The following is a 20,695-nucleotide window of genomic DNA, read 5'->3' on the forward strand; positions in this document are numbered from 1 at the left end:
GAATACAAAAGAATCAATGTTCATTTTTTCTTTACTAGACCTAAGATATATACATGCACCATGTATCTTTGAATGTTATAAAAAAAGAGAGAAGTATATTTCAAAATCAACCTAGAATGCAACCAAACCGCACCAAAAAGAAACCAAGAATCGTAGTCAATGTGATAGATATATAGAAGAGAGTAATTGGAACCTTGTTTATCCTCGTGATATTTATGCAGTAGAATTCCCCATAACTCCTAACGTCTTACTGGAAAGAAAACAAAGAGAAAAAAAAAAAAAAAGCAAAGCAAAATCAAGTACACCAATGGGAATGATAATTCAAGAAGCCCTTTTCTTTCTATCTTGTTTTTACATTCTTCTTCGGAGTTATTCCGCAGGTTCCTACGATATTTCCTTCTCTTCCAACGTCAATGCAATAATTTCAACGATCAAACTTTTATACATATACAGATAGAGTAATTTTTTTTTTCTTACTCCCTCCGTTCCAATATATGTGCACTTTTTTTTTACTGGGCAAGGAGTTTAAGAAAAAATGAAACTTTTAGAATTTGTGGTCTTAAACAAATCAAAAAGGGGTCCAGAATATTTGTATGGTTATAAAAGCTTCTTATTAAGGGTAGAATTGAAAATTTAAGTTAAATTTTTTCCAAATTTTTAAAAAAATTTATTCTTTTCGGAACGAACAATCAAAAAGGAAATAGGTTCACGTATACTAGAACGGATGGAGTATATTATTACTAGCAGTACGGTTTATTTACTCTATTTCTAGGTTATAATACCCTGGTAACTTGCTTGGAATACCCTGTTAACTTGCTTGGAGTTCTATTTTTACTAGTTTTCAACAATTCCATAACCTTGTGATATCCTTGCAGTTGAAGCAGCAGTAGGAGTTTGTTATGGCCGTGTTGGTACAAAACTCCCACCACCTTCAGAAGCCATCAATCTCATTAAATCAATTGGCGTTTCGAGAACTAGGCTATTCAATCCAGATCCAGAAGCATTACAACCATTTGCCGGCACTGGAATAGAGCTCTTGGTTGGAGTTCCCAATGAAATCCTCCCTACCCTAGCCAATAGTCCTGTGACCATCTCCATGGAATGGCTTCAAACCAATATTTTTGCCCATGTTTCCCCTAATCAAGTTAAATATTTAGCCGTTGGCAATGAAATCTTCCTTAAAGATCCATTTTACTCTCCTTATATAGTTCCTGCTATTTCAAACCTTTACCAAGCCCTTCGAACTTTAGGTTTAGCTACCACAATTAAGCTTTCTTCTTCCCATGCATCTACCATACTTTCCAATTCATACCCTCCATCATCTGGAGTTTTTAATTCTACCATCAGACCATTTCTTCTTCCTTTTTTACAATTTTTACGCGACACCAGCTCACCATTAATGGTGAATGTGTACCCTTTTTTTGCCTATATAAATAATCCACAGTATGTTTCTTTGGACCATGCTCTATTTAGGTCATCATATGTAGAGTACGACAAGAACTTGGCTTATGACAACATGTTCGATGCTTCCATTGATGCATTTGTGTATGCCATGGAGAAGGAAGGATTTGAGGGAATTCCTGTGATGGTAACAGAGACCGGTTGGCCGACTGCTGGAATTGACGGTGCGAGCATTGACAATGCCTTGTCTTACAATGGGAATGTTGTGAGAAGAGCTTTGAACAATGTAGGTACGCCTAAGAGGCCTGGAGTTGGCCTGGATGTTTTCTTGTTTGATTTGTTTGATGAGAATGGAAAGAGTGGAGAGGAGTTTGAGAGGCATTTTGGGATTTTTGAAGATAATGGAATTAAGGCCTATGACATTAGGTTCAACTAATGTTCAGTCATTCTATAGGTCTGGGCAAATTATTATTTTTGAGGTATGGTTATTGCATTCTAAATTAGTTAATTATGTGTATCTCTTTTAGAGGCGAATTCAAAATTTAGAGGTGGCGGGTCTCACACTATTTTGAACATAGCATATTGTCATTTGCATGGTCAAAATAGTTTTGGCTGGTGTTATCAAATAGTTTTGGTTGGTGTTATTCGGCTTTTCAGATTGAATATACAAACTGATTAACCGAAAATAATTAATTGCTAACTATGACAATCTAGAGCAGAGTACAAACCGTTAGTAATGGTATTACTTATATTGAAAAATAAATTATGTACTATTTTCTAAATTTATTTGGATCAGAGTTAGTAACTATGACATTATTGAAAAGAAAAGAGAAGACTAACCCATGTAATGACCTTAGAAATTCAAACTAATTTGATTTTATCTAGCAAATTATAAACAATGCAAATACATTAGGCACATTTACATCAATTCATTGACTATTTCTCCTCATTTTATCCCTTCAATTAGATGAGCAACCACCAAGAAATATAGGAAAAATTAGAAAAGAAACAATAACAAAATAAGCAGCTATTAAATCTGAAAAAGGGAAGGTATGAGAGGCAGAAGTGTTTACCCTAAAAATTGGATAACAATTAAGCTTATAATGTGGTTTTAAGGATATGTGATTTCACCTAATACCAATTGATAAACGTAAAGATTAACAATATGGATTAACGATGAGACAAAGCAAACCAGTCTTGAAACGTGATTCAGCCTTCGAGCTTAAGTGCCCTCGAATTGATCGGTGCCCAAAATAGATAAGGAATAAACTAACTGTTAAACAAGAATATAAGCTAGAAAGTATTGTATTGTATAGCTTTGATATGTGTGAATATAAGATGGTTACAAAATTATTAGGGCCCTCTTTATATATCAGAGAAATTCTAGTTATGGTATAATTCTAACTTCGGAAGAAAATCCCACAATTAACTAAATAACTGCCCTTGATTTGATCTGTTCCGAGATTCGCGCCATGATCTTCGGCTAGTCACGGATATCTCGTCTTTCTGTTATTGTGTTTTGCTCGAGTTCTGTCATATTTGGTCTCGATTGCTGTTGGCCTCGATCTTGGACAGGCACCTCGATCCTCGAACTCGATACCTTGTCTTCGTGCTCTAGTCCGATCCATTGCGAGGTCAACCTTCGATGCAATTCCTCAGCCTCGATCAAATAGTAAAATTGTTAGATCTGATTTTAACCGTATACAGATAGTCCCCTCATTTCTTAAAATGTGACGAGAAGAAACGAATTGAGCCTTCGATTTTGTACCTCGATCTGTCATGACGTCGTCATTGTGACGTAAAAGACGGAAGTGACCGAAACGTCCCGTCGTTACAGTTCCCAAAATCATTAATGAGCATCAGTTGGTGGTAGGCCACCAGTGCCTTTGAACCGTCGCCGTGAATCCCTTAAATAGGTCTCTTCTCACTTCTTCAAACTTTAGTTTGAAGTTTTCTTGTACTAATCTTCAAAAGCTTTTGAGTTCTTCAAGTTTATCTCCAAATCTTCAAAGCTCTTTACATCTATTAAGCCTTTCCATTATACACAATCTCTAGGCTTCGTTATCAACCTTCCCCTAAAGCATCAAACCTTATCCTCTTCTTCTTTCTTTAAACTTACACAAAAACGGTGAAAACATGAAAAACCTTTCCTCAAAAGGAGAAAGTCTCTTCATCGCGGCCAGCCGGCGATAAAATACTGGTGGAGCCACGCCCTGAGGAGTGTGTTCCCAAGAAGAGGCGCCTCCTCGATTCTGACTTCAAAGTCGAGAAGACATCGTCAGTCCCTGGTCGGTGTGAGCTTATGTCGAGATATATATGTTAACTGAGAGTAACCTCAAACAGGTAAAGAAGGACTGCCATTGGGATAAAGAGGTGGTGATTCCGACCCCCGAAGAAGACATCACTACCCATGTGGAAGGGTTTCTAAGTGTTTACACTTACCATTTCACCTTGGGCCCCGTCGATCCCGTTGTTATCGATTTTTGCCGCCAATATCAAATTACCCTCGGTCACATCCATAATTTTTTTTCGCGGATTGTCATTGTACTCTGATTTTTCGCGAACAAAACCGAAGGGATGCCTTTCACCCTCGACCATCTCATTAGGTCGTATAGACCCCGTCTCTTTCGAGGCGGGTTAATAAAACTCCAACGTCGGGCCACCAAGGTGTTGTTCTGGAGTATAGATGAGGACAAAGATCGAGGGTGGATGGGAAGGTTCGTTTGAGTAAAGACTCCCGACCTAATCCCGGCAAAGAAAATGCCATTTCACGAGGAGTGGAATATGAACCGTAAGTACAATCCTACCTTTAGATTCCACTTATTGTTTTGTTTCCATTTGCTTCTTCTTATCGACATTCCTTTCGATGATATAGCGGTCTCTTGGATGCCCAATGCAATTCCTGACCTCAAGAGTTGGGTTCGGAAAGTGTCCTCGACCTCCTCGTATGCTGAGCGCTCATGGCGCGATTTGGCAAAGGGCCGATGGGTGGCCAAAAATCACGGTAAGCCCTTTTTCACATACTCGATGCTTTTTGCAAAAATGTTTCTTTTCACACTTACTTGGCTCTCTTTCACATAGGCCTTGGAAAGGACGCTATCTTAAGGCCCCCGTCTGGGGAGGAGGTTGCACCCCCGGCTCTGAAGCCGGCGAAGGATAAGAAGTGAAAAAGCATCTCGACCTCTGAGACTCCAAAGTCCAAGAACAACAAGGCTCGTAAGTCGAAGAAAGACACCGTCGTTCTGCCTGCAGATGTATTTCAGTGACTACAAGATGAAGAAGAGTAAAAGGTAGATGTTGGCTTCCAGCTGGTGGCTCAAACGAAGAGGAGCACCGAGGCCCCAAAGGCCGATGAGCCGGTGATGATCAAAAAGGTTGAGTCACGGACATAGGAGACCTCGGAATATGGGCCGAGCAAAGTCCCCGAGTCATCGGAGGTTGATGTGGAAAGATCCATTGAGGAGGAGGACCTTTTCTGTGGTTGCTTTATGGTAGTCGAAGATGCTATCGACCTGAGTGACGCTTTGAGTCTCTTCGATGAGGCTCAACGTCTTCTGAACCGGGTAAGCCTCAGCTCCCTTCATCGATATCACGCTTGCATTTATTTCTTCTTGCCTAATTTCCTTTCTTTCTACATAGGCCTTGACACTTCATTGGGAAGCATTTTCTAAATCCTGGGCAGAGCTGAGCCGATGCGAGGCCGATCTTCAAAGGCTCACGGAGGAGAGAAATGCGCTCAAACTTCTCAGCGAGCAAAAAGAAGAGGAGATCAAGGTTCTCCGAGCCGAATGGGCCGTAGCTCATAAAGAGCAGACCGACCTGATTGAGCAGGTAATGAAAATTTTTAGACGCTCGATATATCAATTCAGGAACGATGACTAATACTTCAAGCTTGCAGGTTCAGCAAAAGGTTGAAAAGATTTAGCAACTCCGTGAGGAGGTCAAAATGATGAGCGCGGAGACTTTTGGCTGGAAACAAAACATGGACCGCCTTGCCACGGAGAAAGACACTTCTCAAGCCCAATGTCATCGGTTGAACGTCAGCTCCAAAGCATGAAGGAGGAAAACTCGACCCGAGCAAAGAATATTGAGGAGCTCGAGGCTCGATTGGCCGCCAAACTTGCAAAGGTCACATCCGAGGCATAAAAAGTAAAGGCTGACGCGTAGGCGATCGTGGTCGTCTACCGAGCTGATGCTGAAGCTGCTCAAGCTAGAGCCAAGAAAGTTGATGACACCCCTCAGACTCGATCATACTCGACTGTCGAGCATGCCAAGTACCAGTCTCGAAGAGATACTCTTGAGGAGACTCATGCTTGTGGCTTTAACCTTGCTGTCGAGATCAAGAATGCAAAAGAGCTTGAGCCGAAGCCAAAACGTTGCTCTCTTCTGAAGATGATGATTCCGGGAGCGCGAGTAGGTCTGAGAGTGGAGGGGATTCCGATGATGAAGATGCGGCTCCCGAAGAAAATTAGGCACTTGGGATTTTTCTTTTTGAATTTTGTGTAGGACATCGGTCATTGTATATATATATATATATATGTTTCCTTTCTTATCTCGACCTGTGCCTTGTGAAAATTCCGATTTGCTTTTTGCCTCATGACAATTTTTATTCACTTTATGCCTTGTGAGAATTTTGACTCACTTCGTGCCTTATGAAAATTTTGTTTGTGAATCCAAGACTTAGGCAACTTGATAGAAGTCAGATTAATATAGTCTCTATAGTCGAGTGAGTACTTGCTCGGACTTGAAGCGAAAAAACCCTTAGGTTTTAGTTAAGTGAGAATGAATTCTCGAACTCAAAAAATATAACGGCCCTGAGGCTCTTGAATTGAACTGATATGGCCTCAAGAGAGTGGATTTTTCCCCTTTCGGCTTAAAAGTATAAAAAAAATTTATGCCTTAGCACGAGATAAATCTGTACCCATTAGGATTTTCGAGGGTTAGTGTATCGAAACCCTTTACTTTGTTATGCTTTAGCATAAGCTTGTTCGAGAGTTCGAACAATTTGGTACCCCTTAAGGTTTTTGAGGGTTGATGTTATTGAAACCCTTTGTAATTTTCCGAGGGTATCCCTTTTAACCGGTTTTGTAAAAATATTAGAAGGCATGTTTTGTTACAGAATTCGGACGTCTCCGAACTGTGTTAGTTTGGTCGTAGCCTTTAACTTGGGACTTGCCTCTTGGGCTTGCTTCCCGATTGTACTTTCGAACTTGTTCGAAGTGTCGGTCCCCGAGTAAGGCGGTCGTGGCCTATGAAATCGAGGCTTGTCTTTTTAAGGTCTTATGATCTCGAGATTTCAGTAATTGGAACATGTCAATTTTTCGGACGATAGTCACTGAGTAGCTCGGCCTTCGAGCCAGTTTCCTCAATAGATCATAAGTACGAAATTTTGTAGTAAAATTTTTTAAGACAAAAAATATTTGGCAAAGAAAAATACTTATCTTCATATATTATGCATGTTTACATGTTTGCTTTTTGGGCTCGAGTAATCTATATGGGCAAGGTTCGTTTGCTCGTTTGGCCCTTACAAAATTTTACCTATCGAGACCCAGTCGAATATCAATAGGTTGATTGTTTCGCTCCTGTATCTTCCCAAAGGAAAAAAGATCTCTGAGAGTTGTTTCCAGAATCCGAAAGAGAGTACTTGGGTTCTCCCAATAACTAAAAAGTGTAGCATGCCTGAATCTAATTGGGTTTGCGTTGGTGGAGGAACTGGATCGGAAAAAAGAGGGATTCTAGTTGTAAGATATCTAATGAAACCGTCGCTGGAATTGAGATCTTATTCATAGAGAAAGATCTCAAATATCTGGAGTTTCTTTTTGTATATTATATGGATGATCCGATCCGCAAGGACCATGATTGGGAATTGTTTGATCGTCTTTCTCTGAGGAAGAGTCGAAATAGAATCAACATGAATTCGGGACCGCTATTCGAAATCTTAGTGAAATACTATTTCTTATCTCATGTCTACTTTTCGTGAAAAAATACCAATCAAAGCGGAGGGTTTCTTCAAACAACAAGGGGCTGGGTCAACTATTCAATCAAATGATACTGAGCATGGGAACATGAAGTATCTTCTTTGTAACAAAGTTGACATCCGAGGGTGATGTCCCCCAGTATTCAAGGTTTATTGCGAAGAAGCCTCGTATACTGTTGAATTGCCTCAAGGTAGCACAAATAATGGTTGCCTTGTCAAAAACCTCGCTGGAAAAACCCATTTGGACAAAAACCGGTCTAAGGGAAAAAGAGTGAAGCTCGTTCTTTAAAACCTAAGGACTCTGTGTTGAAGAATTCCTCGATGTCTTCGATCGAACGACTGTAGTTGGTTGGTGTAAAATATAAATGAAAGTTGTACCTTAGCAGTTAATATCGTTTGAGAAGTTATATGTTCCAATTGTTTGGTAATTGCTCACCGTCCATTGTGCCAAGTTTGTAGGAACCTTTTCCGATGATATTGAGGACCTGATACGGTCCCTCCCGGTTCGGACCGAGCTTTCCCTCATTTGGGTCTCGATTGTTGATGGTGACATTTCTCAGAACTAAGTCCCCAATTTTGAAGTGTCGAAGATTGGCTCTTCGATTATAATATCTTTTGGTTCGTTGTTTCTGGGCGGCCATTAGAATGAGGGCGGCTTCCCGTCTTTCATCAAGTAATAAGAGGTTCGTATTAAAAGCCTCGTAATTTGATTCTTACATTGTATACTGAAATCTGAAGCTAGGTTCCCCGACATGGACCAGAATAAGAGATTTGGCACCATAAACCAAAGAAAATGGTGTCGCCCCCATACTGGATTTCGATTTTGTTCGACTTGCCCAAAGGACCTCGGGCAATATTTCTCTCCATTTTCCTTTAGCGTCGTTCAATCTTTTCTTAGGTTTTGTATGACGGTCTTGTTCGTTGGTTTGGCATGTCCATTCCCACTAGGATGATATGGTGTAGACAGAATCCTTTTAATTTTGTGATCTTTGAAAAATTTCGTCACTTTGCTGCCGATGAATTGCTTTCCATTGTCACACACGATCTTGGCAGGCATTCCGAATCGGCATATAATGTGATCCTAGATGAAGTCTATAACTTCTTTTTTCTGACTTTCTCGAAGGCCTATGCTTTAACCCACTTAGAAAAATAGTCGGTCATAAACAAAATGAATTTAGCCTTACCTGGTGCTGATGGTAGAGGGCTGACGATATGCATCCCCCATTTCATGAACAACCATGGGGATACTGAGTGAATTTGCTCCCCGGGCTAGTGGATTATCGGCGCATACCTTTGACATTTGTCACAGTTTCGAACAAATTCTTTAGTGCCTTTTTCAATATCCGCCAAATAGTATCCTGCTCTAATGACTTTGTGAACCAACGACTCCGGAATGGTTTCTGCAAGTGCCCTAATGAATTTCTCATAGAACGTAATCGGCGTCTCCTGGTCCCAAACATTTAGCTAACGGTCCATCGAATGTTCTCTTATACAGTGTTCCATCCTTGGCCAAAGTTAATCCTGCGGCCTTAGTGTGTTGAGTCCTTTATTCTTTAGAATCCGATGGAAGCTTCCCGTTCTTTAGGTATTCAATGTACTTATTCCTCCAATCACAGGTTAGACTTGTGGAGTGTATCTCGGCATGTCCTTCTTCGATTACTGACCTTGAAAGTTGTACGACAGTCCCTGAGCTAAGCTCATCATATTCGATCGATGACCCTAAATTTGCAAGGGCGTCAAACACGCTATTTTATTCTCGAGGTACGTCCTGTAGCGTCCATTCTTTAAATCGATGTAGAGACACTTGTAATTTGTATAAGTACCTCTGCATCCGGTCTTCCCGAAACCTCGAAAGTTCTGTTGACTTGATTTACCACAAGTTGTGAGTCACACTTGGCCTCGATGACCTCCGCTCCAAAGCTCTTAGCTTGATCGAGACTTGCAATCATGGCCTCATACTCGGCCTCATTGTTAGTCAATTTCGATGTTTTGATAAACTGTCTAGTTGTATTTCCTGTGGGTGGCTTCAAAATAATACCCAACCCGGACCCCTTCAAGTTCGAAGCACCGTCTGTGAAGAGGGTTCACACCCCTGATGATGTTCACGATTTTAACAATAGTTCCTTTTCGACATCGGGTATGAGGGCTGGCGTAAAGTCGGCCACGAAGTCTTCCAAGATTTGAGACTTAATGGTCGTTCGCGGTTGATACTCGATATCGTACACGCTAATCTCGACAGCCCATTTGGCCGATCGGCCCAAGTGTTCGGGTTTGTGCAAAATGTTGCGAAGGGGGTAGGTGGTTTCAACACAAATTGGGTGACGTTGAAAATATGGTTTCAACTTCCTAGAGGCACTTATTAAAGCAAGCGCTAGCTAATCTAAGTGCGGGTAACGGGTCTCGTCTTCTCCTAAGGTTCGACAAACATAATACAAAGGAAATTGGGTACCTTACTCTTCTCGAACTAAGACTCCACTTGCCGCTATCTCCGAGACCGCTAAGTACACACTACAACAAAAAGGAGATTTAGCGGCAATTAAAAATGGCTTTAGCGGCAATAATAATAGCCACTATATCTTTTACCGGCCATTGGTAATTAGCCATTGATGCTGGCGTCGGCAAAGCCTTTTGCGGCCATTCTCACAAAAGCTGGTAAAAGGTATGACTTATTGCCGCTAAAAACCATTAATTTTAACGGCAATTGTTTGCGACAATTATGATGGCCGCTAAATCCAATATAAAAAATGGCTAATTATGCTCCTTTAGTGTCCTTTTATATAGCCACTAAATTCAAAATACTTGTCGCTAAAAGTTCGCAGCTTTAGTGGCAATTGTTTTGTGGCAGAATTGTTATTGTATCCCTCTAAAAACATCTTAATTTGCCCTTTTAACGTTTCAATTAAATTGCCGCTAAAAGTCAATATCTTTAAAATCAAGTATTTTCCAATAATTATAATAGCTATAATATCCTTGTGGAAACGTATTAATTTTCCCTTTTATCGTCCATTTTTATAGCCGGTGTATCCACTAAATTAGAGCTAAAATTCACAAGCTGTAATGGAAATAATTTAGCCACCATTAATAATAGTTACTACTTTCGTCCAAAATATGATCCAAACAACAAAATGTATCAATATTAATCCCAAAAAAAAACATAATATATCTCACTTAATCTTAACAAACAAAAAGAAGTACTAATAAAAAATATTAATATCACATTAACTTAAAAGATAAACTTATATTGTTTTAACGAAATAGCTAATGCTACTATGTAACTAATCATGATGAATGATATTCTTCGAATAATTTCTGTAACTTTGCATAATATTGAAATCTCCCAACTGCTAAATTATCAAACATCATATTGTATGACCTGAAATAAAAAAAATGTGTTAAAAGATGAAATATAATGTGAAAAAACATCTGGAAAACTCCATCACAGTTAGATTCTTATTCAGCAAACTCTCTCACCTAACATTTATAAGCAGAAACAACTAGATGGAACAATAGGCAAGAGAAATGGATGTGCAAGCAATGAAATGGAATTTTTTTCTTTGATAAGTGATAGAAAATTATGCACCTTAACCTCGATAAAACCTTAGCCTTAGTCATACACTGCAGGACTAGAGTTGAAGTGACTGCTTTAGGTCCGTATGTGTCACATATAGTTGAAATTAAATTTCTCTAGAAATTATAGCTAACTTAAGAATAATTGGTTTTTGATAAGAACTTAAAAATAACCACAATTCCAAGACTAAGTTATATGGACCATTGCAACAAGAAACTCATGAAACCTTCATACGATTAATATGAAGCTATATCCAAACATAATACCTACCAGAGGACGTAAAACCTGTTAGCTAGTAGAGATGAGCTACATGAATCTTCTATATAGTACAAGTCTCGTAGAAAATTTCCTGGAAACAAAAAAAAAAAACTTAATGTACGAGAACTTCCAGCAAACAAGATAGTGCCTTTATCTTTTAATTTTGTACGAGAACTTACTAAATTTTAAGGTTTTCGATATTAGCTTCTAGTATATTAGCAGGTCATCATTCTCCTTGAAATTTTATTTTAAGAAATCACATTATATACTATGAAAAAACAGCCATGAGAAGCAAGGATAAATTTACTACATGGGAATATATCGTTTTGGTTCCCATATAAGTCATTCTAAAATCAAGCAAAATCTACACAACAAAGGGAAGAAATACACTTGTATGTGACTAGTACATATTTTTTCAATTGTAAAAGAGATATAGTGTCTTAAAAATTTACATCACTGCATTAAGCACTAGAAGAGTATAATCAGGAGAGAAAAAACTAACACGTTGCTTATTTTTGCAATTCCAGTGCAAGATGCATCTAGGCTTAACCAACTTCTCCTATAGTAGTTTGACCTATCATTGAAATTTCCAACAAGCATGTTTAGCAGACTAACTAAAATTGTTCCCGAACATTTTAGAAGCTTGAAAGTATTAGCTGATTTGGACCAGGATCACTTTCTCTGCTCTTAGTCCACGAATGAAAAAGAAAAAAAATAACAAGTACATAAAATGACTAAATGACAAGATTCCAATGTCATTTTTTTCTTATGCTTTCATCTAACCTTCCTACCATGCATGTTCACCTCTCATGAATTAAAGTTACAAAATAGTAATGGAGCTGATTTTCAAGCCTTACTTTCCGTTAAAGAAGGGATACTAAATTTGAACCAAAAATATCCAAGAGTGATAAATCTTAACCAAAACATGTAACTTCAGAACAAATCTATAAGAAGCTCACTTTTTAGTCCATAAAACTATATACACAAATAGATTAACCGAAATTTTCACATAACAAAGATTTGAAAACAAACCCAGAGAAAGTTGTTACCTGGTTCATCATTATATTGATTTTCAGTGCCACCAGCAAAAGTATTCAACTCATTAGATTGACCGTCATGTGCTTCGGCTTCAGAGTAGTTCAGGTTATCCGTCAACTACTCGATATATGGTTGGGTTGCAGAGTAGTTTTGACCATCTATCAATTGCTCAATATAAAATCGCATATCTCCATCATCATGTACACAAACTATATACACAAACAGATTAACCAAAGTTTTCACATAACTAAGATTTGAAAACAAACTCAGAGAAAAACGTTACCTAATTCATCAATATGTTGATTTTCAGTGCCATCGGCAACAGTATTCAACTCAATAGATTGGCCGTCGTGTGCTTAGGCTTCAGAGTAGTTCTTGTTATTCATCAACTGCTCAATATGTGGTTGAGTTGCAGAGTAGTTTTGACCATCCATCAATTGCTCAATATAAGGTTGCATATCTCCATCATCATCTGCCTCCTTCATAGTTCTTGTTATGATATAGTTCTTCATTTGTATCCTTCATGAGCCGTTCAATATCCACCTCTGGATGAGGTTTCTTTCCGGATGGATGAGCAATATTTTCTTGTAGGTTTGGATTCATTTCACCCCTTTCACTAACTTCAGTATTCATGAACTGTGTAATGCCTCCAAAGACGTCATGTATCATTCCTCTCATATCATCACTCCTTAAAGTTGATAGGCTCCGATTATTTACTTGAGTATTATTTGATCCCTTTAGAGACTCACCATGATAATACCAAGTATCATATGACAACATAATACCATTAACTATAAAATGATCATATGTTGTAGCTTTGGAAAACTATCTACCAAAGCTGAAGGTGGATAAAGTACTGTGGAAATTTCCTAAGGAGGGTTGGATTAAAATCAACACTGATGGTGCATCGAGGGGAAACTCAGGCAGGAGTGCAATTAGTTTTTGTGTAAGAAACAAACAAGGTGATATTATGCATGTTTGTGGAAAGGAGATACATGAAACAACAAATACATAGGCAGAGACATTGGCTATATTAGAAGCTCTGGGGTACTGTCATCGATGTCATCTAGCTAATGTATGGCTGCAAATAGATTTGATGTTACTTACAAATGTTATCATGGAGTGTTGGGATACACCATGGTGTATAGTTGCACATGTGGAAGAGATAAGAAAGCTGCTGGAGGTGTGTAATGGTAAGGTAACTCACATCTTTAGAGAGGGCAATAAATTGGCAGATTACCGGGCCAGCTATGCACCGGACAGTGGTTCGATTGAGTGTGATGAATTTTATCAGTTTAAATCAATGGGGAGGATGATTGTGAATGATGATAAGCTCCAATGTCCATATTTAAGAAGAAAAAAGGTACAAGGAATTAGGAGGAGTGATAGAAAGGAGATTAAGGGCTTGAGAAGGCAGTACTTTTATCCATCATATTCAAATCCCTAGGGAGGAGAGTATGATGGACTGGTTTAGTACTAACATTGTTTTCTTTTTTGCAAGAAAAGCTATTGTGAACAAGCCTTATCTAATGACTCAACTTCAATGGGTGGTATTAGCACATTGTGCCAATTCCCTTGGAGAAGAGTTATTGATAAGCACAATGATACTCATGGAGAAGGCTGGGTTAGATATGCCTACCGTGTGATGCATCATTGCCCAAGCAACAATTAAGATACACAAAGGGATCAAGAGAGGGAATACACATCAACTGCAAAATGCCAAGCCTAGATAAGTCAACTAAATCAAACAATCATCACTGGGAAATAATGCCCAGCACTAGGCAATACGAGGATTGGTGGATATAGTTGGGCACCTGATGGCATATGGCAGAGATCACAAGAATGACAACCAAAAGTGTCAACCTTTCTATACAAGGAACAAGGTCTTCAAAGACAAAAGTGCACTGGCTAGTTGAAGAGGATGTATTGAGGAAAAACACACAACAAAAGGGGTACTACATGGACCAAAATTGTTAGCCAGACTTCCAAAAAACTGGGCACTTTCGATGTCAAGGAGCATCACTGTTAGCCACTGTGTTCAACTCCTTTGGGAGAAGAACATGATGGTTTTTTATGGACGTATATGTGCTACAACCCTAGTAGACAGAACACGACATGGAGCGTAAATTCAAGCTCCAAACCATTGTGGACAAGATGAGAAATTAGGCACTCAATACTGTCCAGTGGTGTTATCAAAATGAGGGTTCAATGCAACACAAGAGCATCATGTTATAGTAAAGATTTTGATGGGTCATATGCAGAGAGGCAACCAGGAAAATGGAAAAGGAAAGACAAGGCAAACAAGGGCACAACCCAGGCAAAGAAATCACTGCCCAGATTTGTGGGCAGTGTAGAAGCAACTTGGATCAAATACCAAACACCTAGGAGCCATGGTATATATAAACGAGTCAGTAACAACAGATATACATGGCAATTGTCATTGGGCGCAGACGGTTCTTTGGCCAGCAGCTGCCTAGTTTTTATTCACTTTCATTTCTAAGATAGATCAATTTTTTATACTTTAGTAGATGAAACTGTACTACTAACATTGAGTATCATCTGCTCTATGTTGGTAATAGGGACTATGTTGCTTACATGGTGTATGTCACACATGACAATACAAAATGTAGGACCCTACACTGGTTTGTTTTTTCGTTTTATATGTATAAAAAATAGCCCTAGGCACCTTGCCTAGTGGATTTTCTAAAAAAAAGACACTCTATTCTTTGGGAGGACATCAACATTTTGATTGTTGTGATCAAACCCTTTGGGAGGACATCATAGTAAACTGTTTTATGCCTAACAAAACGCTCTTTTTTTGCAGGAACAGTTACAATAACAATGAATCATTAGGTCCTTAAACTTCTATGGGTGGTATTAGCACTATGTGCTCATTCCAAGGAAGGGATGTCACTGGTCATTACAAGCATAAGGAACCCAGTTCTAACAACATATGAACTTGGAATGCACCAGTACATACAACGCTGGTTACAACACATGCAACAACAAAGGAAAAATCATGCATGGACATCTCTGGAGACGCAATTTCAAAGGAAGCAGGGTGATTTGATCATATATGATGATAAAGGATAATAGGACGCCACTAGCTTTACGTAGAATTGATGTTGCAAATATGAGGGAAGCAGGTGTTACTACTCGTACTTAGGAACAACAAGGCGAGGATGAAAACAACTACTAGAAAGAAAAGAAAAGCTGCTGCCAAGATTCTCTTCATAGGGGACAAGTTGAGATACGAATATCTCAAGACCACACTCATGAATGGGCCAAAAAGGTCCTCTCGGTAGTGGAGAATTAAGGCCAGCAACCTACATAATCTTTGCACAAAAATGAAGCGAGGAAGGCTACCACACACATGCGTCAACTATATTTTATTGGTTAAAGAAACATAATCTGATCCCTAGTTTCTCAAACACAAAACAAAAATTAAATTAAACTTTCAGTAATAGTAACCAAAAACAGGAAAAAAAAGAAATAGAAAGTAAAACAGTAAGAAGCCCTATGAATTTCGAAGACAAATCGCACCTTCTTCTTGCAGCTGAATTTTGCCCCTGTTCTTCAGAGCTTAAAGCTCTATAAACAAAAATAGAAATAATGAGAGAAATCAAAATCGTACCTACGAAGAATTTTGTTTGTTGAAGGCCAAATTGCAATGTTAGGTTTTCTTACTCCTGAAACTTTGCAAAGCTTACGGAAGAGACATCCTAATTACAATGAGATTCGTATATTTTTTTAAGAAAAATTGGAGTGGTAAATTATATAGGAGGGAAAATATTTAGAGTGAAAATTAAATTGGAGGGAAGAGAAAAAGTAAAAACAAATGTTTTGCGGGCTATTTTCTTGAATTGCCACTAAAAATATACTTATTGCTGCCTAATATTATTTGGCTGCTAATATTTTACCTTTACTATATGCTTTAGCGGCAATTAAGCTATTGCCACTAAATAGTTGCCGCTAAAACCACCTTTTGTTGTAGTGACAAGTAAAGTTGCTCGTCTGCCTTTGGGGTGTAAAGCAATGGCGGGCTCGACAGGTATCGTTTGAGTTCCTCCAAAGCCTGTTGACATTCCAGGGTCCATGCGAAATTGCTCTTTTACTTAAGCATTGAGAAGAATCGGTGGCTACTATTTGATGACCTCGAAATAAATCGGCCTAGGGCGGCTATACGTCCTATTAACCTTTGTACAACCTTGACATTGTCAACAACTTTGATGTCTCCGATGGCCTTGATTTTATTGGGGTTGATTTCGATCCCCTGATTTGATACCATAAAGCAGAGGAACTTGCCCGAGCTGACCCCGAATGCACATTTCTCTAGGTTAAGCTTCATGTTGTACTTTCTCAGTATGTCGAATGTCTCTTGCAAATGTTTCAAGTGGTCCCCTGCTCACAGGAACTTAACAAGTATATCATCAATATAAACCTCTATTGATTTACCTATTTGTTCTTCGAACATTCGATTTACTAGGCGTTGATAAGTAGCACCGGTATTTTTTAGTCCAAACGGTATTACACTATAGCAATAAGTGTCGTACTTAATGATGAACGAAGTCTTTTCCTGATCCTCCGGGTTTATCTGTTTTTGATTGTACCGGGAGTAGGCATCGAGAAAATTAAGGATCTCGTTGTCGGCCGTGGCATCGATCATGCAATCGATATTTGGCAAAGGAATAGAATCTTTAGGGCATGCCTTGTTTAAATCCTTATAATCTATACACATTCTAAGTTTGTTTACCTTTTTAGGGACTACAACTACGTTTGCTAACCATTCGGGATATTTTACCCCCCCCCCCCCCAAATAGATCCTATATTGAGAAGTTTCATTACCTCGTCTTTAATGAATGCATGTTTTACCTCGGACCGAGATCTTTTCTTTTTTTTTTTTACCGGGCGAAACTTTGGGTTCAAGCTCAGTCGATATGTAGTAACCTCCGGTGGGATCCCTGTCATGTCAAGGTGGGACCAAGCAAAACAATCTATATTTTTGATAAGGAATTTAGCAAAATTTTCTCTGAGCTCGGCGGTTAAACCCATGCCAAAGTATACCTTTCGATTGGGCAGATACTCGATCAGTAAGATTTTCTCCAGCTTTTCGAGCGTCGACTTCGTTGCATCAGAATCATCGGGAATCACGAACGTTCGAGGTAGCATATAATCGTCATCCTCGAAAATTTCTTGCTCCTTCGATCGGGCCGAGGCCGAGGCCGAAAACTGTGGTTGCTATTTGACTTTGTAATTTCTTTTCGACTCCGATCTCTTTGTTGATGAAATCGCTGATACCGATATCACTTCGTCGATTGCAAACATTTCTTTGGCGGCGGGTTGTTCACCGTACACTGTTTTGACTTCTTCCGAAGTTTGGAACTTCAGAACATCATGAAGCGTCGAAGGTACTACTCTCATGTTAGGTATCCAAGGCTTTTCGAGCAGTGCATTGTGTGAGCATGTGATTTTTGCCCGACCCAAATACTCCTACGAAATCACACAATAGGTTTTTGTAGGTCATTTTAATTTTATAGAATTTTTAGGAATATTTGTTCAAGTATTTGCATTTTTAGTTGCATTTTCGCACATATTAAAAGCATCAAAAATACCCCAAAAATACAAAATTTCATGCATTGCATATTAGGTTTTGTATTCGTATTTTGGGATTAATTTGGTTAATTAATTGTTATTAAAATAAAAATCACATATATGGTTCATTTTAGCTCTTAACATTAGATGAGTAATTTTCTCCTCGGTAGTTTATGTTTAATTAATTTTGTAAATATTACAAAAAAGATAATTAGGTTGATTTTATAATTTAGGATTAAATTTAGGGTTTAATTAACTTAGTTAGGATTTTTATTAAGAAAAAAAGAAAGAATAGAAAGAAAAAGCAAAACAAAAGGATGGTCTTGATTTGGGCCACCCAAAATACTAAATTCAGTGGCCCAAAATCATTTTAACCCAATTCCACCCAAGCCTAGCCTCCCCGCCCGGTCCAGCACCCCTGACTAACCAAACGACACCGTTTTGCCTATCTAAACCCCAGCCGTTGATCTTCAATGATCTAACGACTGGGAACTCATCACCCACACCCCTTATATATGTCAGAGAGCCCCCCTAACCCCCCCCCCCCCAAAGACTCACCAGTCTCTCACCCTAATCCCAAATAGAAACCATAGCCGCCTAGGATTCCCCAGCTCATCACCATCGGTCGCCGCCCGCCAGAAATCGCCTCACGGCGGCGACGACACTCCAAATCCACCCAAATTAACACCATGAAACCACCATCCTCCCTTCTTTTTATATCCTGTAACCATGTCCTTCAAATTAACCTAGAAATCCCCAAATTTTAGATCTAAAAGTCGAAACCCTAGTTTTTCTGTTTCTAACTTCCCGTTCAAGTTCGGCTCATTTGAACCCAAGACCTACATCAATCGATTGTTCTTGATTGTGAACAATCGGTTGATGTTAGTCTCAGTTCATATTGTGACCACCAGAATCTATTCGAGTTTACTGCTAGACCAACTCATATCTGTGGTTTTTGTTGCTTTCTGGGTAATTTCTCTTTCTGTGTTTTCCTTCATAATCGTTTCTCTGCTTAGCTTGCAAAGTTTAGTGTTAGGTTAATTACAATGTGTGCTTTTGTTTGTTGTATATTTGAATTTGTTAAGTCATCATCTGAACAGTATGTTTAATGAGTTTTAACAAGTTTCCTTTGGGAAGAGTCGTTTTTGGTAATAGTTTCTTGTTGATTTCTGTTTCCGCCTCATTTCAGAGCTAGTTCATGCTAATTTATTTAGGGTTAGGGTTAGTCTAAAGGTTTAATTGCATAATGTTTTGTTTCATTGATCTTTGATTCGTGCTGATTCTTGCTTTGTTTTGTTGGTCGTGATTTGTAAATAAATTGGAACTTGTGAGGAGTTAATCGAACAAAAGGAAAACTTAAGGGGGGTCATGGGAAGGGCATTGAAATAGGAAATTCAGATAAGGCCATGTGAGAAGGTTCTAGAATATGGGCAGCTGGCCCTATTTGGCAAGTACAAAATAGTGGAACCAATTAGGAGCTGCCATCTATCCAAATTCTATTAAAATATGCTTTTGTGGCTGAAGGGAATAATTCCCTTATCCTTTTCAGCACATGGAAAGCGTTATAGTCCTTTTCAGAACCCTAAAACACTTCTAAAGGTTCAGCACTGTTTCATTAGAGCTGATTCTCTTTTCCTCTAATTTGAGCAAAAATTTTAAGAACTTCTTTGGGATTTCCGATTTCCACAAGTCGAGAATGGTTTAAGTTTGAGGCTGTGTGTGGTTGTTTCTTGTTGTTTGCTCTCTACTGATCTACTGCTTAAAATCCATCACTTTGCTGCTGAACTACTTGCTTTACTCATCATTTGGAACAATTCTTGAACAGCTAGGTACACATCTCACCTAGTGTCTAAATATTTGCAAATCTGATTCATACTCCTGTTTGATGCTGTTTTGTTTGTATAATGAGGTTCATTCCCATAAATGCAACAACATTTAAGTTTTCATTGATCATGTGATTCCCTGTTATTTCATTGTTCTATTTTATGCCATGAAAAACCTGTTTGCTTATGATGTTAAACATGATACTTATTATCTGCTGGATTTATGATATGTATGCTGTTTTGTCATTTTGGTCTGCACCCTTATTTTTTTTGGCTGAGTTTGTGTGGTAATATTACTGCTAACATGTGTGAAGCCATGCTCTTGATCGATCTGATCCTAGACATGGTCATATCCATGGGAGTCAAAGCTAAAAAATAGGATTCTGGGTGTACATGGAAGACCTGGCAACTTGCTGAAAGCTACTGTTAAAACATCCATTATAGTCATTAGGACATTTTCTTTTGATAGTTCAGTTTATATTTGTCTATTATTTCTTTTGAGGTATGAGAGAGCCGTCTTTGAAAAATCTGCTATCCAAAAGTACCGAAACTCTGCTGAAATTTTGAAAAAAAGAGGAAAATTGTTTCATAAAATAGAAATATTTGGTATTGTTTTCCATTGCATCCGAACTACGCAGGTCTGATTCTCACCGGATGTGAGATACGTAGGCAAACCTTATCGGTTCCGGCCCCAATTTTAGAAAATCCAAAAATATTTTTCTTTAGTTCCTTCTTTAGAAATCTTTCCTTAGAAAATTCAAAAAAAAAATATTAAACTAAACAAAAGTAGTTTCCTTCTTTCTCAAGTCTTTCATATGGAAAAAAGAAACGAAAAGAAAAAAAACAAAATCAAAAAATCAAAATCCAAAATACGAGTTTACTTTATTTGGAAGTATTTTTCGAAAAATTAAAAAAATCAAAAAAAAAAAGAATCCAAAAAATAAACATATTCTTTTCCTTCTTTAAAAGTCTTTCTTTCGTAAATGTCATAAAAAATTAAAAAAATTGAAGTCCAAAAATATTTTCGCTTTTCTTTAG

At 38.4% G+C, this 20,695-nt stretch overlaps 1 protein-coding gene across 1 annotated transcript; it reads left to right on the plus strand.

Annotated features, from left to right (window-relative positions):
* The first annotated feature begins 289 nt into the window (after window positions 1–289).
* Window positions 290–2,018, plus strand: LOC109238274 (glucan endo-1,3-beta-glucosidase, acidic-like). The gene is made up of 2 exons (XM_019404711.1): window positions 290–380; window positions 876–2,018. The coding sequence occupies exons 1-2, from the start codon at window positions 308–310 to the stop codon at window positions 1,835–1,837; spliced, it is 1,035 nt and encodes a 344-aa protein (XP_019260256.1). The 5' UTR covers window positions 290–307; the 3' UTR covers window positions 1,838–2,018.
* The last annotated feature ends 18,677 nt before the right edge of the window (window positions 2,019–20,695 follow it).

Source organism: Nicotiana attenuata, unplaced genomic scaffold, assembly GCF_001879085.1.
Source record: "Nicotiana attenuata strain UT unplaced genomic scaffold, NIATTr2, whole genome shotgun sequence".
NCBI lineage: Eukaryota > Viridiplantae > Streptophyta > Magnoliopsida > Solanales > Solanaceae > Nicotiana > Nicotiana attenuata.